A 26,678-nucleotide genomic window follows, 5' to 3' on the forward strand; every position below is an offset into this window, starting at 1 on the left:
AGAAAAACGGACTTCTCGGACGAAATGGATTAAAGTTAATCAATTAAAAATAAAAGATTTCATCATTTATTTTCAATTTTTTTTTAAATTTTGATTGGTTTATTTTTAAATTCGCTTCGAAATGTTTCAGCCGAATGTTTATTGAAACAAATGAACGTTTTGTAAAATATACATTCGTTCAATTAGAAATTCTGTTAAATAAATTTTTAGTTAAGTAGAAATTCTGTATTATGAAAAATCGGTTAAATGGAAAATCCTTTCAAATAATAATGTAAACAAATTAATATTCTTCTAAGAGAAATTTATGTTTAATAAAATTCTGCTAAAGAAAAATTCGTTTGAATGGCTATTTTGTTAAATAAAAATTCGAAAAAATTATTTTTCAAAAAGTTACAGCACTTTTTGGAAAAAAAAATTAAAACTAGACTTAACCGTTTTAATTGGTAAATATTTTATAGGAAATAGGTTTTATAGGTTTTCGGGCGAAAACATTAGTAACAATGTTATAGACATTTTGAGGTTAGGAGAAGGTTTTAGCTCGTCTTTTCTTTCTAAAAAAAGTGACATAATTTTTGAATTTATAAAAGATATTGAAGCCAAAATAGATTTAATCCCCTTTGAAGACAGAGAGGAATTCAGAAATAAAATAATTGATATTTCCGAAAATTACATTAAAAATAACAACATTATCTCCGATTTTGATAAAGATATTATGAATAAAATTATGGAAACAAACAATTTTTTAAAAAATAACAAACAAATTTTTGTAACTCATGCTGACAAAGGTAGTGTCACAGTTATTTTAAAAAGAGAAGATTATTTTAGTAAAGTTCATGACCTCCTTAATGACACAAACTCTTATGTAAAATTAAATTTCAATCCCGAAGATGAACTAAAGAAAAATTCCACTAAGATTTTAGAAAATTGGAGACTAAAAGGTTACTTGGGTAATGACGTGAAAAAAGCTGACGTCTCTATCGAAAATACAAATTTAGCCAGATTATATGGACTTCCAAAGATCCACAAAACTAATTGTCCGATGCGTCCTGTTGTTTCTTTAATTAATTCTCCAACCTATTTAATAGCCAAAATTTTAAATAATATTTTTAAAAAATCTCTCATTATTCCTAAAACTAATGTCAAAAACTCAAAATTATTTAAAGACGAAATTATTAAAATTAAAATCCCGGAAGATCACATTATGATATCTTTAGATGTAGTTTCCCTTTTCACAAATGTACCATCGACTTTAGTTTTTGAAAGCATTGAAAAACGTTGGAATTCGATCGAAAAATTTACAAAATTATCAAAAATTGAATTTATAAATGGTATTAAATTTCTTTTAGATTCTACATATTTTTCTTTTGATAATAAATATTTTAAACAAATTTTTGGTACTCCAATGGGTTCTCCCATTTCTTCAAATTTAGCTGATATTGTCCTACAAGACTTAGAAATAGAAGTTTTTAATTCATTAAATTTTCAGATTCCTTTCTATAGAAGATATGTCGATGATACTTTTCTTATTGTTCCTAGGAATAAATTAGACTTCATCATTGAAAAATTCAATAGTTATAACCCTAAATTACAGTTCACGTATGAAATTGAGAAAAATAATTCGATTTCCTTTTTAGATTTAAAAATAATAAAATTACCTGATAATTCGATCATAACCAACTGGTTCCAAAAAAGTACATATTCTGGACGATATATTAATTTTTTGTCCAATCATCCAATAAAACAAAAAATTGGTATTATTAAAAATTTAGTAGATTCTGCAATATTGCTAGCTGACAAAAGATTCCATTTTGAAAATCTAAATTTAATTAAAGAAATTTTATTATTAAATAACTACCCTTTAGAATTTATAAATAAACAAATTAAAGCAAGAACTTTTCAATTACAAAATTACAACAATAATAATAATATTAATAAAATAACTAAAAAAGACTTTGAAGTTGACAAATATCGTACTTTTTCTATTCCTTTCCATAACAATCTTTCTTACAAATTTAAATCGGTTTTAAACAATTATAATATTACAACACTATTCAGAAGAGGCTCTTCTCTTAGTAAATTTATTAAACTTGGTAAAGATAAATTGGATAACATGAAAAATAAAGATGTAGTTTATAAACTTGAGTGTAAAAACTGTGACAGTACCTATGTTGGACAAACTTGTAGATTACTTCAAACCAGATGTAAACAACATAAAACTAACTACCGTTTAGAAAAAAAGTACCACTCTGTTATTACGAAACACAGATTTAAAAAATTTAATGATGGTGTCGATCACGATTTTGATTGGAATAATGTTAAAATTTTACACCAAGAAAGTAGTTTACCAAAAAGAAAAATTGCAGAAATGTTTTATATAAAAAAAGAAAAAGACAAAAGTTTAAATATAATGAATGATTTAGCAAATTTTGACTCTACATATAATAGACTTTTAAAATTACTGTAATTATTCTCTTTAATGTATTTATATATGATAATCTGTTTTTCGTAAAAAAGACTTTCAAATTCTTGTAAAACTCCGTATATCATATCGTCTTTATGAAACGTTGCGTTACTTACACAATACTTAACCTAACCTATTTTCCACATGTCATATGATTCTATGTTTTTGTCAGTTAGTGGTTGTGATTCAACTAAAAATGGATCAAAAAATCCGTTTTAATATTAATAATTTTTTAAAAAAGTTTTCTAAATTCCCCCTTTTTTAAAATATTTTAATTTTTTACATATCATTTCTCAAATCATAAAAATTTCTTAATAATACTAACAGGTATGTTTTGAATTTAATAACAAAAAGATTTAAAGTATTTTTAAAATTTTAAATTATTATATAACCAAAATTCTTTTCAGAAATGATCTTTTATTTGATTCACAACTATTAAAATTAATTCCTCAGGATTAATTAGTATGTATTTTTCTTTTTCGCATTTTTTGAATTTATAACCTTAAAATAGTTCTAATTGTAACATTGTTCTTTTAGATGAAATAAATTCTGATGAGGGAATCGGTACCGATTCCGAAACGTTAAAGATGTTTCTTAATATCTTTTACTTGTCCTATAAAAAGCCATAAAACCAAATTTTACTATAAACATTTATAATTAATTGGGACATAAAGAATTTTAATTACTAATTTTATAGGAAAGGTAAAAATAAAACAAATGGTGACCAAATTTGTGAAGTGGAAGTCATAGAAAAAAATATTTTTACTTGCAAAAAGTAGAAATTCACTTTATGCACAGTTAATACTAATTAATTTGAATTTTTAAGATATTACATTTTTTTAAACTTAAAAAAAACGAATTTTTAAATGTCAAAATTTCTAATTCACCGAATCTTCATTTGTTCGAATATTTTTATTTCATAACATTCTTAAAACGACGAATCATCATTTGTCTGAAATTAGAAATGGCCGAATTTAAAATTATCAGAATGATTTATGCGCGATTTTTTAAATTGACCAATCAGAAATTATCAAGAAAATCGTGATTGGTAAATTTTTAAAAATAGCGCCAAAATTGCGCCGTGCAAATTTTTACCTACTTATAACCTACACAGCACCGACAATTCCCTGAAACTTCACTGAATGTTTTTAGGTTACCTTGGGAAAGCTTTTTAAACTGACCTGTAAATTGCGCCGAGGCTCTTTTTTACGCACACATATTTATACCTTGTGACAATTGCATTATTATACAAATTGAATAAATTAGTTATTGAACTCTGTCGAAGTTGAACTCGCTTGTCATGATTTCGTCGTGGCATACCAAAACTTTGGATTTAAACATACACATGAACTTATACACTTTTAAACTTCTCTACAAATGTGTATACACAGGAGGGAAGTAAGGATTAAACGTTTCATTAAAATGAGAGTGAAACGATTCACAATCATTTGTCGTTCTTATGTCCACAGTATTATCTGACCTTACTTAAGGAGAATAAAAAGAATCCTGCGAAATGTACGTATCTAAAATGTAGTCGACGTAATCGTCTAATAGTGGATGTTCTGATTTTAAAGGGAAAAAATCCGTTATGAAACAATCTTCCACTTACGCCGGATTTAAGAACTGTTATTGAATTTGATGCCATCACGCTTGGGTAAAATGAAAACGGCAATCGATAATATTTACATGTAGTTAAATATATCTTAAGGCGATTTAAATGCCTAATTCAAAAGTGATTTCTGTTGGACTAAAGTTGAGTTGGAGTTGAGCAGCACACTTTCCTTTAATCCATGACAAAACTCTTTTATACGAATTTTCAGTTTTTGATGGCAAAAGGCTAAAAACAAGAGGCACATATTGATTGTCAATTCAGCCGTGTATTTTGTAAATAATTTCCCAAAAAACTTCGTACAATATTTAAAAGTCCCATCGAAATAAATTTTATAAGCTGTATATAGTCAAATTTGTTTTATATGTGAAAATAATTTTTTTTGTCACAGGCAGAAATTACTTTCTGCGGACGTTATATATCCATTTTGCCAGATTCTGTCCACATTAGGTTTTGATGATAACTACTGGAAGACCTAATTCATCTCTTATAAATTTCGAAGGACGTTCAGATAACAGAATTGCGCTTATCGTCGTGCTCAAGGCCGAGTGGGATGCCTGGGTCCTTAAGGACTATAACTCCCGATCTTAAAATAAGCATATCTACCCCCTAACGAAAGAACTACCGACATGTTGAAACGGCGGCGATTTGGCAAGCCGCCTCGCTATCGATGCACCATGGGGAAAGAGGAGGGAAAAATTGCCGTTGTAAGGTCCTTAAGATCCAAAACAGCGAAGAAGACCGGGTGCCCTTCCAGGAGGAGACGGTTATCATTGATTCCCTACGCCCGTGCAAGTAGAACTTGAGTGGAAGAAGGGAATCAAAGTACCCAGCGAAGACCTCGTGGAGGTTCCGTCTCCGAGCTAAGCTCCATCCACCGATGGTCTGGTAGGTCACACACACACTTATACAATAGGGTGCCCAATGAAATGGCGGAACGGTTAGTAACATTGATCTTGGACCCGATAACACCCCAACAGAAGTGGGCGTGAGTTAGCGAGGACAAGAATCCTGCACTTCCAACGGGGACCACGTGGAACATCAGCTCCCAGACCGCAGTCTGAAACCACAACGGTCTCACCCTGCCTCCGGACGAGGAAGCGTACTGCGTTCAAATTTCCCTCTTTAGTCGCCTCGTACGACACGCGATGGGATACGGGAAGACAAGTTCTCCGGCCGGACTTCCACGGCCACCTTGCACGGGGAGGATCCCATTTCACATGGTGAACACCTGGCAGGCGTAGTGCGTTCATACATCATCGGTAATGTCCCATCTTAGCGTCTTCGTCGAAGCGGTACTTAGCTAGATGGGTACAACCCTCCGCACCCCTTATAGTCTCCTTTAACGACATGCAGTGGGCTACAGGCGCCCTATTCCGAAGCCGGGAGCGCCACGGCGGGGACGTTCAGAACAATCTTCACTCGCTTTTCTTTTACAAGCATAGTTAATTTGTTCCCTTAATATTTTTTGTTCATCACCCTCGTGATTATGTTCTCCAGCAGATCGTAAAATAATTTTATTATTTACTCCAAAAGTAGAAATTTTCGAAATACAGGATTTTATTGTACAATTTCATTTAAATTCACCATTAGCTAAGGTCGTTTAAAAATGACTAAATATTATTTATAATATTTCCTGCTAAGTACATAATTAAAAAAAATAAAACCAACTAAGAGGATGGCTACACCGATAGCCAACCAGGATGGTTAAATTTAATCCTCTGCCGTACTAAACAAGTGGGCAAAATTTTGCTTCTGCGCAGAATGTTTGTGTACATCTGCGACCATGGTTGCGATAGTGACAGGTTAAAAAAGTTCGCTGGCTTTGGCGACCACGTGATCGCCTTTTCTAACCTATCACTATCGCAACCGTGGTCGCAGATGAACACAAACATTCTGCGCAGTCGCAAAATTTAGTCCACTTGTTTAGTACGGCAGAGGATTAAAAACCATCCTGATTGGCTCTCGGTGTAGCCATCCTTTAATTTATTTACAAATTCCAGGATCAGATGATAAATTTTATTTTAGATAAATGTTATTTCTAGGAGATAAATTCAAAGGCAGGGACCAATAATAAATAATCATTAAAATTTACACTATTGATAAATAAATCAGCACTCCTAGACAACACGTAAATTTTAATGGATTGAAATTTTACTGATTCCTTATTTTAAGTTTGCAAAATAAAGGGGCCATTCATAAACTACGTTACCTATTTTACATTTTTCAGATCCTCCTCATCCTCGTTACAAATTGTGTTAAATGCATTTTTATAAACTTTTTGACCCCCTCCCCCCCTGCAATAGGTAACGTAGTTCATGAATGACCCATAAAGAGAAAATAAATAATAACTATTGTGAAATAAAAGTGAAAATAAATATTTAATCATACCAATAGTCCAAAGGAAATTGCTGCAAAATTTCATCTACTATTGGTTGATAACAGGCATTTCGTTCGTCCATTCCCTCTGTACTCCAATCACGTACTAATTGTTTAATTGTTGCTTGCACTTTTTCTTGATCGGCCGTTATTGGTCTTGGACTTAATGTCTGAAATTAAATTATAAATGTATGACTACAAAATACAATAAAAAAATTATCTTTTTTTACATACAACTACAAGATGAAGGATAATAATAGTTAAAAAAAAGAAAATAGATACCTACTTATATTAAAAATTTAAAGAAAAATGCGCAAAAAATTTATTATACTTTGCAAATCTACATTCAAAAATTCAGCTTACATGAAAAAATAGTTCTCAAGATACCTTGCGTGCTAGTTGAAAATAGTATTTTTTAAATCTATAATTTTAATTATTTAAACGTCTAGGATCACAAAATTCGAGGTATTCAAAAAGAGGGTCTGACCAATCACAATACGCAACTACTCAAATCTTGGATTGTGTGAAAAAATTTGAATCTAATGGAAGAGTCAGTAACGTAGCTAGTAAATACGGAAATTATTTCAAGTGACTTAAAACAAATTATCAAGTTTTTTCGATTTTTAAATTAGGATTATTTCACATAAGAAAACAACTGGGAAACCTTTTGTAATATTTTACGTGAACAAAATTGGTATTTTATAATTACTTGTGAAAATAAAATGAAAAAGTGTCACCTTACATCCAAATTTTTAAAGTAAAAATGTAAAAAAATTTTAAGGTTTTTAAGGTTCAATAAAACAAAAAGTTATTTAAAAAGGGTCTGGATTTTTCTCTGTTTTTAGACATAAATAAATAGATAATCTTTAAAATTATGATGTACAATTTCCTGCAATGTGTCTAATAAATTCTGGAAGTAACTTTTGTCTGAAAGATCAGGTAAAGACATGGCTTGCTCATCGACACAGTTTTAAAGAAATTTTACATTGCGTTCGTCAGTCTATTGCCGACATCAGTAGTAGATACTGTTTAAACTTATATACAGTTTTAGCTTGTTCAATAATTATTATTTTTAAATTTTTTATTGATTATTACTTGATAAAAATGGAGGAAGGGGAGAATCAACTTTTACCAGTTTCAAGAAATAAAAGAGGCCAGGTAATAAATTTTCTCTTATTATATGTATTTGTATACTTAAACAAAATATATATCTCCAGAAATTAAATTTTTTATGAATGATTTTAAACATAATTTTCAGCTCATTGGGAGTCGTATAAGAACAATTGCAATAAACATTTTCAAAAATTTGAAAGAAGTTAATCCTAACATTATACAAAAAGATGCAATTTTGCACATAAGTAAGGAAACTGCAATTGGAGAGAGAACGATCAAAAAAAAAATTCTTTTAGAATATGAACAGAGCGGTACTGTTATTTCTCCAAATAGAACTAAGTCTCTATCAAAAATCATTCAAAAATTGGATGAATTACAGAAGACCCTTATCAGAAGAAACGTTCATGCTTTTTATGTCAATAAGGAATTGCCAACGTTAGATAAATTAAAATCAGTTTTAGATGATGAAGAAGAATTTCCGAATCTTTGTTGTTCTTCCATACATTCTGTATTAAAAGAATTGAAATTTACATACCAAAAGCGAAAAAGGAATAGTGTATTATTAGAAAGGAATGATTTAGTTTTATGGCGAAGGGAATATTTAGAAAAAATTTGTAAATATCGCGAAGAAGGGAAAACTATTTATTTTTTGGATGAAACCTGGGTAAATGTAGGCGATCTTTCAAGCAGAGTTTGGTATGATGAAACAATCGTTTCTGGAAGACAAGCATTCCTCCGAGGTTTAATAACAGGACCACCAAATCTGACTGGAAAAGGAAAACGAATAATAGTTCTCCACATCGGGAGTGATAAGGGTTTTGTGGAAGAAGGGTTATTATTTTTCGAGTCGAAAAAAAATTCCATGGATTTCCATGACGAGATGAATGGAGAAAATTTTAAGGAAGGGTTCGAAAATATAATAACAAAATTAGAAGACGATTGTGTGATTGTAATGGACAATGCTTCATATCACTCACAATCAGTGAAAGTGGAAAAAGTGCCAATTGCAACGTGGAAAAAAGTTGATATACAAAACTGATTGAAAGAGAAGGGACTTAATTATGATGAAACTATGATTAAAGCTCAGATGTTAAATATAGTAAAAGGTATAAAAAACAATATAATTCATATATAATAAACGAAATAGCGAAAAAACCAATAAGATTATTTTAAGATTGCCTCCATATCATTGCGAATTAAATCCAATTGAAATAGTGTGGTCCATGGTAAAACGTTATGTTAAGTCTAACAATTTTACATTTAAACTAGAAGATGTATAAAAGTTATTATTAGAGGGGATAAATCGCGTCACATCAGAAAATTGGCAAAGTTGTGTCAGGCACGTTATCCGTGAAGAAGAGAAATTTTGGAATATTGATCATCGTATTGACGAGTTAGTAGACAGAATCCCTGCAATTGTTATTAATGTTTCAGTTGATTCTAGTTCAGAAAGTGAATAAAGAAAAAGATTTGTGTATATTGTATGTTAAACAAATTATATGTTTTGTTGTGGGGGTATTTACTCGTGTATTAGTGCACAATTATCTTGTAATAGACGTAATACTTCGTAATAAGTGTAATAACATCATGAGTGTAAACTCAAGATGCACTATTATTTAAATAATAAAAATTTTAATTACAGTGAATGACTTAATTGTTATTATGTATATCAATTAATTAATCATAATTAATAATAATTAAAAATACAAACTTACATTAATAATTAAGTTAAATAAAAAGTTTATAATAAATTCTAAAAAGCTATGTGTACATACAAACATTTCATTAATCACTGAATTTGTGAATTATTTAAATTTTAATGTATTATAGTCAAACAACATACTGTTGAAACCACAATAAAATGAGGATTTCAAAAATAAAATTTTTAATTTTGTAAGAACAAAATTAAAAAACTTTGTATTTTTTATTAAGTCATTACCATTTGAATGTCCCCTTTAAGGTATAAAGGTCATAAATTACCCTTTGACTCGTGAGGGCCTAAGACCGTGTGGAAAGGTAAGAGACCGAAACGATTGTCAATGGCTATTTTTCCGATGAAAAAATTACGGAAACGCCATTTTTAAGTTTTTCAACGCCCTCAGAGAAAAATTGCGCGACCGAGGGCAAACTCTCGATGGACAGAGTATAGAGTATTTACTCCAAGAAGAAGATGTAATCTTAGTGTAAATGAAGAAAACAAAGCCTGTTTGATGAATTAAATACAACTAATAGGAGGATTTACTGATATTCGCCGAAAATGAAATATACGATTTTGAAGAATTTCAAAAAGACATTTTTCCACCAGGTAAATCATAAAAGGATAAAGAAGATACAAACATTAAAAGTAATATACCAAAGAAATCATCAAAGGCATCTAAAGTAACAAAAGCGAAATTCAAAGTACCCGATATTGAAAAATTAATTAATAAAACACTAACAAAAGTTAATAATAATAATAAGAACAACGAAGAAACAACTTAACAGACAAAATTAACAATAAAAACTGGATTTAATGAATCTTTTTGTCCACATGAAGAATTTCGCAAAATTATTATTAATCAAACTAAACTTTTATCTCGAATCTTTATTTTAGTTTCAATTTTTGTCAATTTTTCATTCAGACATCCAGACAATGATTACTTACGTAATTTGTGGTCTGCTAAAAGACCTGATTATTTAACAATTATCTATTTTTTTAAAGAAAAACCTTCAAAATCTAACAAGGTCGATACTCTTAAATAATTACAAGAAGAATTTATTCCTGAATTGACAAAATACGTGGGAAGACCATTTGAAAAATTCAATTGCATAAATTCAACAAACGGCGTGTCAAATGAATACAAATTTTAAAACAAATCTAACTCTTCATTGTTGAAATCGTCTAGCAACATTTTTAAATACGAATTATTGAAAGAAAAATCGAGTAAGATTACAAATGTAAAAAAAATTGAGGGAAATGCCAAAAAACACAAAGATAGGAGAAAAAAGGCAAAAAAAGACGTCAATATAGGAATAAACAAAAAAGAAAAAGAAGAGGACAAGAAATAAAATTTAAAAACAACAAAGAACTAAACGACACTAGAAAAACAAATTCAAGAAATAGAGGAAAATTGGCAAAGAAGAAACAAAACATCCAAAAATCATTTACTCCGTCGAAGCAGTTAAAAAAGGAAAAAATTGACAATGAAGCAGAAGAAGATGAAAAGAAAGGAATTACAATTAAAACACTTATTGACAATTTTCTTTCTTACAATAAATGTGACATTCAAAAATTTTAATGTTGAAAACTATTATAGATTTAAGCATAAAATACATCACCTACACCAATACTGCAATGAACGAATTTGGAAATTTTTTTGCAAAAACAACAGAAGGAATGAAATTCATTGAACAAACATAAAAAATTGAAATAAAAACAAAAACTTTTCAAAAGACGAAATTTCTAAACAAGAACAATATCATAAAAATCTTATTTCTCCTGTTAAAGAAAAGAAACAGAAAATGTTTAATGATAAAATAACTCTATTGAGATATATAAAACTGTTGGAATGTGAAAAAGATCCTGTTAATAAAAGTCGTTTGACAGACATGAAGATACGATTGAAAAATTTGAATGAAGAATTATTAACAACAAATCAAGAAATAAATAGAATTCACAAACTTCAGCAGGATGTAAAGGCTGAGAGAAATAAAAGTATCTTGAAAATGAACGAAAATGGAAAAGGTTGTTTAATATTTCAAAACTTCGAATAAACGAGAAAAAGTTAAAAATTTTCAGGGACAATAATGACTGACGGCATTGCAGTATCAATTATTTTTGATCTCATCAGTGAAAAGTATGAAATTACTTTCTATAATACTGATCAACCAGTAGAGCGTGATAACAAAAAATATCATATTTTAAAGGGTTTAGACCCAGGATTAAATCTTTCTTCTGGTGGCATTAAGAAAAAAATGTACAAAAAATTTAACATTAATTTAATAGATTCTCCAATAAAAATTAGAACTAAATTATTTAGAGTATTTACTCAAGACAGTAAAAGAAAATCAATATTTACAATCTTGGTTGTAATGAAAAAAATATTATGAAAATTTATTGGAAAATGTCGAATTCAAAAATAAATTCAATCATCGTGATCCAGACTTAATTTTAACGTCTATAAATTTTTTGTTAAAAGCCGTTTTTTACAATCAAAGTTATATGGAAAATAGAAAAGTTGCCGGTCTCAAATGGGACAAGTATATCATGGTTCAAAGAGAAACTGATTATCTTGCCAACTATTTAGATAGTGACAAAAGTAAAAACTATCTAATTGGAATAGGAAAACCAAATATTTCTCCTTCGATACGTGGACATGTTAGAATGCCGATGAGTAAAGTGGTAAAAAAATTAGTCTGCAAGCAAGATAAATTTGAAAATTTGCGTCTTGTGTTCGTTGATGAATTTAATACCACACAACTCTGTAGTAAGTGCAACGATCAAATGAAAATGTTCGTTATATAAAAACCAACACTTAAAATGTTATTTTATAAAAGTTTTTAAAAATCATTTAAATGTATTTTTAAAATATCAAGGCCAATTTCGTTTAGAATGTTATTGGGTGCATTGAAATAAAACACATTATTATTAATATAAGGAGAACAATCAATAAGTATGTATTTATTTAAACAATATTAGTTTGGGAGGAGTACAAATTTATTGGTAGCGTCACGTCTAGTCAGTACGAGCGCTAGATTGATTCTGCCACAAGTTTGTCTTTTCAAAACGAAGTTTTACAAAATATAACAACGCTGGTAAAAATTTAAAAATTTGTCAACGTTGGGAAAAGTTTGGAAAAGGCTAAAATTATATGAAAAACTCATCGACACATTTTGCCTTAATTGCTTAGTTAATCCGACAAGACCCAAGGTTGGGTCCGAGCAATAAACATTAAGTCCTAATCCTCTGGAATGCGTACGTACCGTACCGAGTTCTATAGCCTTATTTAGTTCTTTTAGTAATAAATTTTTATCTATAGACATTTTGTTACTTTGTGAAATATTATTTTTTCCAAGATTTTGCTTTTATTACCTAAACTTCCTAACAAAGATATGAATTTGACCATATCTTAAAACACATTTTCTGTAGTATACTAAATATAATATTCTGAATATAAAAATAATACTTGAGTTTATTTAAACTCTTATTAAATTAAATTTTTATCAATTATTGTTTTAAATATTAAAATGTTACACCAATTGTTACGACGTAACAGAAAATAATAAGAAAAAGTAGAACTGCTTATTGTTATTGTTGTGGTACGGCGTGGGACAGAGATATCAATGCAGGTAGAAATATTTTTCGTTAGTCTCTCGTCATAACTGGTATTGATAATAAAGAACAATTACATTATTGGGAAGATTTTCATTAAATTGCGAATTTAGAAGATTGGTCTTCTTCTTCTTAAATTCGTTAACGGGGAGATCTATCTTTATCAATACTGAAACTCTAACTAGATGGAGGAACCTTCGCATGTAGGCAGACTATAGTATTGTTATAACTGTCTTCTACTGCTTAGTATAAAGTGGCAGTTATTCGAAAAGATTTATCCGACTGCAATCTGCTTTTTCCACTAATGCAAAAATCCAGAAAATTGTAAATGTTTTTGTCTGACATAAATTGACTTTTACTACTGATAATTTAAATGTATTTAAAACGTATTTTTTTTTAGAGGTCACTTAATCTGAATTTGTGTCTAGTCTATTGAAAACAAGACATAATAAAAATGGTAAAAGTTGGCTAAATATTGATATATTTTTTAAAAACATGGTGTGTTTTATGCAGTTTTTACTATTAATATACTACTATGCACATTTTAACCTTTCAGCAAAAAGTTATTGATTTTAATAAAAGTTTTATAAAAAAATTTCAGAGGAAAGTCGGCCACTTATATTATTTACTTTATATTATAATATATAAATATTATTTAAGTTTTTTTGTGCAAATTGAAAAGCGGATATGCTATTGAAAAGAAAGATGTGCTTGGAGATACGAACGTTCAAATAAACGAAAACTCCCGCATAATGTGATCGACCTAAACTACACCTACAATGAAATAAATAGATGTTTAAACATTTTTATTTACTAAATAATATTTATTACAACATTATTAATAGATAACAACAGGAAAAAATAAAAAATTAACATATCTAAATAGATATAAAACCACCAAAAATGTTTATAGAAATAACTTTCAACTAATTAACTAATTATGAAGACCAGGTTTAAATAAAAAATTGTAGAGGAAAAAATTATTGCTTTTTTAGCAATAAGATTGAAAAAAATTGCAGAATTTGAAAAAAAATTATTATAAACAAAAGCAATTTTATTCAATAAAAAAAATTATCATCAAAAATGACAAATTAATGAGCTTTTGCATGCAATGACCAAAGGTTATAAGGTCCGAAGGTTGTAATATTTTTTTTCATATAAATTGTTTAAAAAGAAACAACTTTTTCATATAAAATTTTTGAAAATAACCTGTTCTGTAATATAAACAATTAGGATTTATGTAAATTTTTTCAATTTTCCCGCCAACTATCCCTCGTTATTCAAAATTTTGGGGGAGTCCGAAGGTTGTAATTTTTTTTTAATTTTATTGTTAAAAAACAAACAAATTTTTCTGTGTTCATTTTTAATATAAAGCTGTTCTTATTAAGTAATTAATTAATTGAAAGTTATTTCTATACGCATTCTTGGTTATGTTTCATGTCTGTTTAGATATGTCAATTTTTTTTAATTTTTTCGTGTTATTATCTTTTAATAATGTTGTAATAAGTATTATTTAATAAATAAAAGTGTTTATACATATATTTATTTCATTTTAGGTGTATTTTAGGTCGATCACATTATTAACTTGTATTAATTTGTGGGCCGTACACAAATTAGGTAAGGCTTTATGAGTGGAAGGAGGTTAATCATCAAAAAAGGGGGACGGTTAAAATGATCATAAATATCCTTAATTAATAAAATAATACATTTGGGTGTCGGTTTCACTAACTACGATTAAGTAGTTAATTTCCAATTAGTTTAATTTTCATAAGTCTTTTATGTCCCACCATCTTTGAAACGCTAGAGCTGGTTAAATTAAGTTAACTACTGTTTAACATAACCGCTCGATTTTGTCCGGTTAATAGAGTTACTCGCCGATTATGTGACAACGTAACTTGCGCGCGCAACTTTTTCAATTGTTCTGAAGTATCCAATCAAAATGGCTGGATGATGGATTTGTACTAATCGTCATTTGTCCTAATTCTCATTTGATCTTATATTAATTTAATTCTTATTTAATATAAAATTTATCTGCCCTAAATTTCATTTTTATCTAAACCTAATGATTATTAGGCCCAAATATGGCCTAATTATTGTTTGAACTAAACGCCGTTTAAACTAATTTTCATTAGACCTGATATTTAAACATCCTAAGTCTCATTCGGTTTAAACATACTATAACCGAATTGTTATTTGTTCTAATATTTATCTGACCTAACTCTCATTTGGCATAATTTTACTATTTCCTGATTGTTACTTTTTCTAATATTAATTTAATCAAATTCTCAGTTGGCCTAATCTCAATGTAACCTATTTTTTCTTGGCCTAATCCTCACTTTATCTACTTTAAAAAAAATTGTATGCAGTTGACAACTAGGTCAAGTGAAGATTAGGCAAATGAGAATTATGTTACATTAAGATTAGGTCAATTGAGAATTAGGCTAAATTAATATTAGAACAAGTAACAATTAGGTTATAGTAAAATTAGGCCAAATGAGAATTAGGTCAGATGAATATTAGAACAACTAACAATTAGGTTATAGTATGTTTAGGCCGAATGAGAATTAGGTTATATGAACATCAGGTCAAATGATTTAGTTTAAATGGCATGCAGTGTACGATTTTGGCATTTTCTTTATCAAAACTTAAAATTTCTTGAACAAATGGACCAAATTTGATGATCTTTGGATCAAAGTTAAACTAAATAAATTAGAATAGAGTAAAATTATAGAGAAACCTTGATTTCATTTTTTGGGTCTTACAGAATTCAGCGAAGTTGGTCATTTTTGTTAGAAAATAATAAATTAAACTGTATAAACCGGTAAATCGTAGTGAACTAAATTACTTGAATTTCTAAAAATTGATTGATTTGTTCAAAATTTAGTATTCCAATGTTTTCCAGATCGCTTAGTTCAAATATGGTGGTTAAATTCAAAAATTCAAAATGGCATAACCAATTTGTAAGACCAAATTTTTTAAAAATGATTGAATTTGAACAAAATTTTAATATTCTTTTGTTTTCAAGGTCACTGAATTCAAATTCAACGATCAAATTAAAAAATTCTACATTTTCTTCTTAACTTGTATTTCTAAAAAGACATAAAAATTAAAGAATATTTAACACAATTGTGCGGTTGCAGGTAAGATTTTGACTTTTTCGGAGTAGGTTAACCGATTGCAATGAAACATTGGAATTTTGTTATATATAGTAAGACTAAGCTTTAACGTAAATAGCAGCTTAAAATGATTACAGTACAATCGCCCAAAAACGCGCACCCGAATGGACAGTCGCCCGAAAACCGATCCCCCGAAATTTTTTTGCCCGAAGCTAAACACCCGTAGGTTATTACGCCCGAAAAAAATTAATCAAAACACATAAATTTGTTTTCAAGAAGATAAATATACTTGTATAAGAATATTGCAGGTGTTTAAAAAAACTTGTTTATAAAATTGATGTAGGTAAGTAATTGTGTTGTAACAGGAAGTATTTTCGCGTCTGCTTATTTGTAAAAATTTAACAAGTGTTGATAAACTTTATTGTTATTTTATAAATATTTTATTGAACCTCTAATTGATTATCGATGTACGATCCTGGCGTTGTTATGGTAACGACACATGCGAGACCGGCGCTATGGACCGGCGTCAAAGCAACAAGTCGCATCATGATCACTTTTGGATCGAACGTCGATATGTATACACGTTTTTCATTTTTCTAAACTTATTTTGTCGATTATTTTGTGAGAATATTATAGTGTGTGAGTCACGTAGAAATTGGCTAATTCGGGTATTTGAAGAGTGCATCTCTCCAAAATATAAGTAGATTTCTTATGAAAATATATATCTTTCAGTCGACACTCTTGGTATTAAATTTTGGGTTCACCCATTTTACCCCCCCTTTTTTGTTCTTTTTGTTTTATAATTAAATGTCTCATGTTCAATTGTAATTAATAAAATTGTCGACATTTAGTCGACTGGCGCCGGGCAACCCTGATAATATTTTTCAAATTATCTTTGAACTTTGTTTAAATTCTGTTAACTTGAACCCACACAGCTTTGAACCCAGCCGCGTGTGGTAAAGGAATATTAAATTTTTAATAATAGTAAAGTAAATTATTCCTGTTTCAGTGTAAATGATAAGAGAAAAATTAAGTAATTTGAATATTATAAGCACAGTGTTCTAAGTATTTGAGGATTTCTTCGTTTTCTTTATATGTTTCATAATTTTCCGCCTTCACTGAACGCCCCAAACTCAATTCCACTAAGCACGTTTCAATATCCTACTGCTCCTTCTGAATTTGTTTCAAGAACGAATACAGGTCTAAGGAATCTTTGTTGACAATAATTCTAAATCTATTATGCCAACCTTCGCTTACATTGTTTGTGCGATATAGACCTTGAAGAGTTGCTTCATATTGATTCCATAGTTCAATGAGGTATCGAGGTGGAACTGCACGACGTCGTCCACGACCTGCTCTCCCGCGAACATACTTATGGTCAAAGTAATTTATTATATCGAGTAAATCCTTCGAAACAACTTCAGCCAGAGCATCGAAGGCCTCAATGACATCACGGACAGGAACAAATGCCAAACTTAATATCATAGGAGTCTTTTCTTATGGTATCGTCTCTGGGGTTGTTGTAGGCAGTTTGTAAGTCAACTTCTTGAATTTTGCAATACGCATTTAGGCTCAAGTTGAAGAAACATCCCCCAAATGGAGTATCAGTGTACATATTGGCAAGTATTCACAATGGCTAATTCAAAGTACGACAAAATGAGGAGAAATCTTTTGGTCGGCCTTGCCGGTTAGACCCTTCAACGCTATTAAACTCGTTGCACTTTGCTGCTTAATTGCACGCGCCTTGCATTCGCCCCGTCGAACTTGTTCACAATCCCAATATCGCTTATTATTATTTTTGCCTTCTCTCGACCTGACATATATAAAACCTCGCAATAATAATTTATCACCAACAATTATTGGTACTTCCACGTTTAAATCCATTGTATTCTACACTAAAAATTTGGAATATCTTTCCTCAAATTGATGTGAACAAAACGACACGTTGATTGATTTTGACGTTACAATAATAAACAAATGACTTCATATTCTTATGTTCGTTCATTCACACAACGTGTAATTTTTTACATTTCAATTTTTTTCGGGCGATTAGAGTCAGGCAAAAGACCGTTCGGGCAATTGCATTCGGGCGGCTGTTTTCGGGAAATTGGGCGTATACCGCTTAAAATATTTGTTAGTTTACGAGATTTGTAATAATAACAAAAAAATTTAAACTGCTATATCTTCCGTTCTAACAATCGGATTGAGGTCTACCTTTTTTTTAAAATATCAAGGAAAGTGAGAGAAATAAATCTATTTCAGAACAATTTTTTTTTAATTTTACAACTAAATAAATTATTAAATAAAAATTGAATAAATTTCGCGCCTCAATTTAAAATTCAATCACTTTAATGCTAAAATGATTTTATCTGTGTTTTCTTTAAGGGGTGGTAGCGATTCAACGCAATTAAACTCTACACAAGAAAATACGTTGAATTTAAATAAATTTGGTAATATAAGAAGAAATAAATTCTACGCAGTTAAATTTTACACGATGAAACTCGTCGCAAACTGATGAATACCTCAACTGTTTGTGTCGAGTTTCACATTGTAGAATTTTACTGTGTAGAATTTTTTTCATTTTACATTACCAAATTTATTTAAATTCAACGTATTTATTTGTGTAGAGTTATCTGGCGTCGAATTTAAAGGCGTTGAATTAATAATTCAATTGAATCAATAAGAATAATTTATTGTTTGTGTAGAATTTTACGGTGAAGTATTTAATCGTGCAAAATTAAAAGAATTTGAAATGTACAATTTTCTTGTGTAGAATTTAACTGAGTAGAATTTTTTGAAAATTTATTGAAATAAAATAGAGTGTTTTTGTTTTTGAAATTTTTTTTGAAAATTCTTTCTATGTCCATTTGAAAGCCCTAAATGAGCCCTAAATTATGGCATGGTAGAATTTTAATTATCTCTTTATTTATTTGGTTTTTTAAGCGTTTCGTGCCAGCTGAACGTTAAGGTAGCACCAACCGCCTTTTTTTAAAAAAAATAAAGAGCGGTAAATTTTTTATTTTGAGCGGTAATTAGCCCTAAATTCTCACATAGGAGATATTTAAAAATATCAAACTTGTGGTGCCAGCTTAACAGACCTTGAAATTTGGAGATTATTCATGCACCTCGATTTAATCCAAGCTGGTGAAACCGGCTTTTACTAATACTTAATAATTTTATTAAGTACTATAAACGAAAAAATTTTATGAAACTAAATTACATTTTAGAAATTTGAACTTCTTTTTACATGATGGCAAAGAAAGAGATTTTTTTTGTGAAATTCATTGAAATTAGAAAGAAAATGTCCAAATACTACTGCGAAAAAAAAAGAATGAGAATCTATATAATAAATATATAGAAGAAAGATGTCATGCTACACACCAGATTAACTTTTCTTACACTCTCGTTATCTGTGCTGGCTGGATTCACGTTCTCAAATATGTGAGCCACATCCTTAATTATAAGTTTTATTATGTCGTCATTATTTTCAATACAACGCTTCACTTCTTGTAGGTGATCTCGATATTTTGAGAGTAACTTTTGATGATGCGTTGGTAGAGAAAGGAGGTAGGTTTCAGTCTTCTTCACTCGTTGTAAAGAGTGTGGTCTGTAAATTTACAATAGAATAATGAAAAATTATTACTAATTACAATTCTGATTAGTTACAAAAAAAACAGGGCATTGTGAAAATTCCACGAAAGAAAGAATCGTTAGAAAATAATATATGCGGTACATGATTATTTCATAAAAAAAAAAATTAGTCATAATTTTCAATTTAAAGCATTTTATTTGATATAATTATTTTTTAGACGAATTTACATTTTTTGAATTAGCCTTTAACAGAATTTTTTTAAATGAATTTTTAACTTAACAAAATTTTAGGTAATAAACTTTTATTTCACAGAATTTCTTTTTACACAACTTTTTATTTAAAAGAATTCAAATTTAACCGAATTTTAATTTAGCATAATTCTCATTCAACAGAATTTTAAGTGATACAAATTTTTAAATATGTAAACAATTTTAATTAATCGAAACTTTATTTGTTCAAATTTTTATTTGCACGAATTCTTATTTGATATAATATAATTATTAAAACGACAAATCTTCATTTGTTCGAAATTACAAAGGACCAAATATACAATCAACAGAAAGATTTCGGTGCGGTTTTAGAAATTAACCAATCAGAAATTATCAAAAAAAAATCGGGATTGATCAATTTAAAATCAATTTACATTTACATTTACGAAATTCTGATCTATATTTTTATAAATAAAAAAAGACAAAATCACTTCTTTCAGATCTTATTCTTCTTATAATTTCATCAATCTTATAAGATGTCGACAAAATTTTAATTTACATTCATTTTATGCTATAAAATTTTTTTCATTCACCAAAAAATGGATGCTTGCACAATTCCAGGCGTTTTAGTCGACTTACATTACAAGAAAAGTCGAAAATGTCGATTTTTTATTTCTAATAAATTTAATTAGTTAATGAATATTTTATTTCAAGTAATTATTATTATTAGATATTAAATTCATTTCATTAATTCTGTAATAAGAATAATTCTATAATGAATATTAAGTAAACTAGCAAAATTAAACGCGCGCAAGCGCGCCAAATTGAATGTTTAATTGTTTGTTATAAAGAAATTAAAGATTAATATTATCAATAATAATTTAATTTATTAGAATATTATTACTTATTAAATGATAATAATGAAAATTATATGTTTACAGGCCTCGGATTATACGACTTTTTCCGACTTTTTTCAAAAATACGACTTTTTTCGACTTATTTTAATAAAATGCGACATTTTTTTAACATTTGAAACGAAAATGTAAATAAAATACATTTTTTAGTATCAAATGTAGATCTTCTTCAGATCTTCTTCAATTCAATTATTTAACAAATTTTGAACTAAAATGATTCTTCACTAAATTAATTATTTTTAATAATTTTAATTAAATAGGTACATCACAAATTCAATTATATCAAAATTATTTTCAATTAAAATTTTTATGAAATTTAACAATTGTTTATAATTTAAAAAAAATATCACAATAAAATTGAATTATTTTTTAAAAATTTCAATTCAAAATAAACTAAAATTCAATTATTACCCGAAATTTTAATTCAAAATCAATTAAAATCCAATAATTATCCAAAATTTTTAATTTAAAATTTAATTATTTACCAAATTTTCAATTTAAAATGAAATAAAATTCAATTATTTTCTAAAATTTCTATTCAAAATTAATTATCCAAATTTTCAATCAAAAATGAACTTAAATTAAATTATTATCCAAAATTTCAATTAAAATTCAATTATTTCCCAAAATTTTCAATTCAAAATGAACTGAAATTCAATTATTTTCCAAATTTAAAATCAAATAAAAATTCATTATTCTCAAAAATTTGAAATAAATATTAATTGAATTTTCAATAATTTGAATTTAAAAGCATCTAAAATTTAATTATTTCTAAAATTTTCCATCGTTTTTTTTTTTTTTGAAATTTAATAATTTCAATTATAACTCTAAGGAAATTCAATTATTTTTAACTATTTTAATAATATTCTTTGAAATTTTAACTATCTGAAACCATTTTTCAATTAAAAATGATGTTCAAATTATTGTATTTTGTCCGCATTTTCTAATAAATTTTTAGTGAAATTATCTAAAATTGTAATAACAAAACACTTAAAGTTTCAATTAATTTCAAAAATCTCAATTTTAAATCTTTGAAAATTCAATTTAAATTTAAAAAATGTTTTCCAAAAATTGTTTGATAAATTATTTTTAGTTCTGTAAAATTTAATAATTGTTTGAAAATTAACAATATTTTTTGAAATTTAATTATTTCTAAAAATTTCAACTTTAACCCTGTGAAAAGGATTATTATTAAAAAAAAAAAATTTATTTAAAAATCTGTAAAATATTTTTGTTAAAATAAAAAACAAATCCACTTTTTTTTGGAATATAAATCGACTAAAAGGACTTTTTGTGTCTTTAAGTTGATTCGAGGCCTGTGTTTTTATAATTAATATTTAATATTTAATAGGTATTCGTTGGCCCCTGGTACCTTAAAAATTAATTTTTAAAAATAAATTTTTTTCAAATTACTATCTTGTACGAAATTTCCTGGCGCATCTTTTTTCTCATCATAAATTTTTTGTACAATTTTTGAATCAATATACAAGTTTAAAAAAAATTTCGTTGGTAAACGTTGTGTACTTCAGCTTCGTGAATTGAATTTTCGAATTTGGAATTTTAAAGAAACTTATTCCGAAATTTGGAAACACAATTATACAACTTTGGCAAAAATGAGAAAAAGAATTGTCAAAATTTGACACGTCATAAGATTAATATTCAAAAAAACACGTGAAATCAGAAAAGGCCAACTTCAAGTTAGGACAGACCAAGCATTTTATTATTATATAATTTATTTCGAATATTTCAGAATCGAACTAATTGTACAACAAATTTTCACAATTTTATTAAAGTAGGACAAATTTCTAAAAAAAATTCTGAAAGTTTAATTTTTATAATTTTTTCAAATATGATTTGATCAATTTATTCGAATTTAAAATTTTGTTATAGTTTTTAGTTTTGATGGTCGAAAAAATTTCAGGCAATACTAAATCATGCTTTACAGATTTTTAAATAAAATTTTTTTTAAATAATAATTTTGAAATTGTTTTGGGTCAGTTGCGGTAAATGGGAACAAAATTGCTATTTTTCACAAATTACGTAAGTTTCTTCTTTTAAAAGGTAATATTTGCGGGTTTGTTTTTTTTAAGTTGTTATTTACATTCCCAGGATTAATTTTATGCAGCAGAAAAAAATTTAGATAAGCTTTAAACGCATGAAACTGACTGTCCACATTTACCCCAAAATTTATAAAATTTCCTAAAATTTGGGGTAAATGGGAACAGCACAGTCTCTAAGAAAGTTTTAAGAAAAAAGTTTCCTTAAGTATATTACTGTATTAAGGGATAAAACTTGAAAAAAAATTTGTAATAGATTTATAATAGTTGAACCAATTGAAATTTTTTTTTTTTTTTTTATTTCAGTATTTTGTCTCGCATTTGAACAAAAACAGACTTAAAAATCATACCAAATTTTTTTCTTATTCCTTATGACTCCCATAACAGAAATTCACTTGAATTTTTTATTTTTTTTTAATTTGGTTAATAATGACAAGCTGTCTCCATTTACTCCAAAAATTTGAAAACTCAGGGTAAATGGGAACAGCTTGTCATTATTAACCAAATTGACAAAAATGAAAAATTCAAGTGAATTTCTGTTATAGGAGTCATAAGGAATAAGAAAAAAATTTGGTATGATTTTTAAGTCTGTTTTTTTTTGAAATGCGAGACAAAATACTGAAACAGATTGATTTTGATTTTCAAGTTTTTATACATTAAGCGATAACTTTTTTTATCTTGCTGTCAATTGTCAAGATAAATGATTGTCAATACTGAAAACCTCTTGCAGGTGATCTGAGGTTAAAATATTGACGTTGAACTTAATTTTAAAACTGTAAATTAAGCTCCAAAACCTTTTGTCCCCATTTACCCCAACTGACCCTAAGTTGTAATTTTTAGAAATAATTGAATTTTAAAAGATTTTGTTAATTTTCAGACAATAATTAAATTTTAAAGAACTAAAAATAATTTATCAAATAATTTTAGATAACATTTTTTAAAGTTAATTGAATTTTCAAAAGATTTACAATTTAGATTTTTGAAATTAATTGAACAACAAGTGATTTTATATTTAAATTTTTTGATAATTTCACTAAAAAATTTATTAGAAATTGCAGATAAAAATAAAATAATTCTAAAATTAGAATCTAAAAATCATTAAAAATAATTGAATTTCAGTAGTGTTATAATTGAAATCAATAAATTTTAAAAAATTTTAGATTGAAAATTTTAGAAGCTTTTAAATTGAAATTTTTGAAAATAATTGAATTTCAAAAGATTGTGTTAAATTTCAGACAATAATTATAATAAGAGAAAATTTTAGTGATTTCTGTTGACGAAGACTTTATATTAGAAAGCAGATAAAAAAATTAAATTCCAAAAGTACTTAATTGAAAAATACTTTCAGATAATTGAATTTTCGAAGAATATTATAAAAATTATTGAAATTTTCGCAAATAATTAAATTTTAAGTGATTTTGAATAAAAATTTTTTAGTTATTTTATTTGCTAATTTTTTTTTTTTTTTAATTATAAACAATTATTAAATTTCATAAAAATTTTAGTTGAAAAATAGTTTAAGGTAATTGAATTTGTGAAGACTTTCATTAAAATTATTAAAAATAATTAATTTAGTGAAGAATTTTATTTAAAAATTTGTTAAATAATATTGAAATGAAGAAGATCTGAAGATCTGCATTTTATACTAAAAAAACGTATTTTGTTTAAAAATTTTTTTTAAAAAATGTAAAAAAAAAGTCGAAGAAGTCGTATAATCATCCGAGGCTAGGAAATATTAAAATTATTAAAAATAATTGAATTTTGAAAGAGTTACAGTTGAAATTTTTAAAATAATAAAATTTCAAAAGATTTTAAGTTTTCGAAAATTTTAGTTTTTCAATATTTTTTTAAATTTCAGACAATAATTAACTTTTACATAATTTTTAATTAAAACTGTTTTAACAAATTCAATTTTTTTAAGAATTTGATGAAAATGATTGATTAACTATAATTTAAAAATTAATTTAAAGATAACAATTTTTTTAAATAATTAAAATTCAATTTTTTAGAAATTAATTAAAATTTTATAATAAAAATTTTAGAAGGTTTTTAATTAAAATTTTTAGAAATAATTGAATTGCAAAAGATTTGAAATTAAAATTTTTGGAAATTTTAATTTAAATTTATATTAAAATTTTTTTTTAAAAAATATTTTAAATAAAATGAGTTTTTTAAGAACTAAATGGAAATTATTGTCTGAAATAATTATCATTTTTTAAATTATTAAGTTTAGATTTTTTGGGAATAATTGAATTTCATGTGATTTTGAATTAAAATTTTTCTGATAATTTTATTTGTTAAAATTGATTTTTTTTAAATTTCAAAAAATTATTCAATTTTTTTTAAATGATTAATTGAAAAATATTTTCAGATAACTGAATTTTTTAATGAATTTTATTTAAATTAGGTATTAAAAAATATTTAATTTAGCAAAGAACTTTAGTGAAAAATTTGTTAAGTAATTAAATTTTGGAAAAGTTGCATTGTATACTAAAAAAAAGTCGTATTTTATTTAAAAATTTCTTTAAAAATTAAAATAAAATTGGCGCATTTTATTAAAAAAAAAAAAAAGTCGAAAAAATCTGTATTTTTGAGAAAAAAATTGAATAAAGTCGAAAAAGTCGTACAATCCGAGGCCCACAATTCTTACCGGTAGTCGTTTTTAACAGAAAATTTAACATAACCTCTTCGTTTCGAAGTTTCTTTTTTTTCTTAGAAAAGAAAACAAAAAAAATGTTACTTTTTTTTTATTTTCCACTATTAAAGTTCTTTTTCCCACTCATCTAAAAATAATATGTCTACTAATAATTTTAAAGGGTGGAGTATAAAAAAATAACAAAATTTTTCAATACCCTATACAGCTACTAAAGTAGTATTATATAGGTATATTTATAAATTGATAACTACTATTAAAAGCGAATGATTTTTTTTGTATTTCTAAAAAGAACAAAAAAGGGTCATTTTTAGGAAAATAAAAAATAGATTATTTGACAGGAACAATTTTAATTAATAAAAAGAGAATTATACGAAATTCTGACTGAGAAATGATTCTTATTCGATGTTAAAATGTAATTATTACTTCATACTGAATATATAAATAAAATAGTTAATAAATCTTGTATTTAACATAAAATTGTTTTTAAAAAGTGTGCTAGATTGTATTTAAAGAGAATAAAATGAAAAATAATAAAAAAAAAATGCATGCTCACTTGTAATATTTGAATGCGGAAACAATCCGCTGAAAGTGTTTTCGCTCTTCTTCATCCTCGTATGTGTCATATTTTTTTATTGAATATGCATTTAAGCCAGATTCCATTATACTTAAAAATATCTGTCATAGAAAATTTATAAAAGTTTTCTTCTTTGTCTTCGTCACAATAATATTTTTTTTTCGAAATTTTATAACCCTCTTCCCTAATACCTAATATGTATGTGTGTGTGTATGCACATGTATATATAACACTGTCACATGACTCAGAAGCTAAGAAATCTAAAATTTGTAAAATCTTTTTTCATTTTTTTACAAATATACAGAATTATACGTATATTTACAGTAAAATATCTGAAATGTGACAGTTATACTCGTGGCCAGATATACCTACACTTTTTTGTTCTTTTCTAACACACGTGTTGCCATGACAACATGTGCGTTAGAAAAGGACAAAAAAGTATAGGCATTAGGTTGTTCAAGTTGGATGAGGAGAAATCCAAAATGGCGATTAAGCGGTGCACCAACAAACATAAGAAATGTACAGGATGAAGTCGAATTTTTTTTATATCTCGCTTAAATGAAATTTTGGAACCTAAATGTATTAGGATTTTAGTTTTATCTTTAATTACCTATTTAATGTAATTAAAAAAATAATTAAAGATAAAAAGATAATTAAAAATAGAAACTAAAATCCTAATACACTTAG

The 26,678-nt window shown here is 27.0% G+C and overlaps 1 protein-coding gene across 2 annotated transcripts in view; it reads right to left on the reverse strand.

The window, feature by feature from the left end:
* LOC127285799 (carnosine N-methyltransferase) overlaps positions 1-26,212 on the reverse strand; it is a 39,800-nt gene extending 13,588 nt beyond the window's left edge. Inside the window, exons 1-3 of one of the 2 annotated variants that reach the window (XM_051311982.1) lie at positions 25,971-26,212; positions 19,389-19,596; positions 6,462-6,619 (exon numbers count right to left, since the gene is read on the reverse strand). In XM_051311982.1, the coding sequence (XP_051167939.1) occupies positions 6,462-6,619; positions 19,389-19,596; positions 25,971-26,077 (473 nt within the window). In that variant the 5' untranslated portion in view covers positions 26,078-26,212. Of the gene's footprint in view, positions 1-6,461; positions 6,620-19,370; positions 19,597-25,970 lie in introns of both variants that reach the window. The other variant, XM_051311981.1, reaches the window with a different exon arrangement.
* Positions 26,213-26,678: the final 466 nt, after the last annotated feature.

Source organism: Leptopilina boulardi, unplaced genomic scaffold (genome assembly GCF_019393585.1).
Source record: "Leptopilina boulardi isolate dan_hultmark-lab unplaced genomic scaffold, ZJU_Lbou_2.1 LbouV2_341, whole genome shotgun sequence".
NCBI lineage: Eukaryota > Metazoa > Arthropoda > Insecta > Hymenoptera > Figitidae > Leptopilina > Leptopilina boulardi.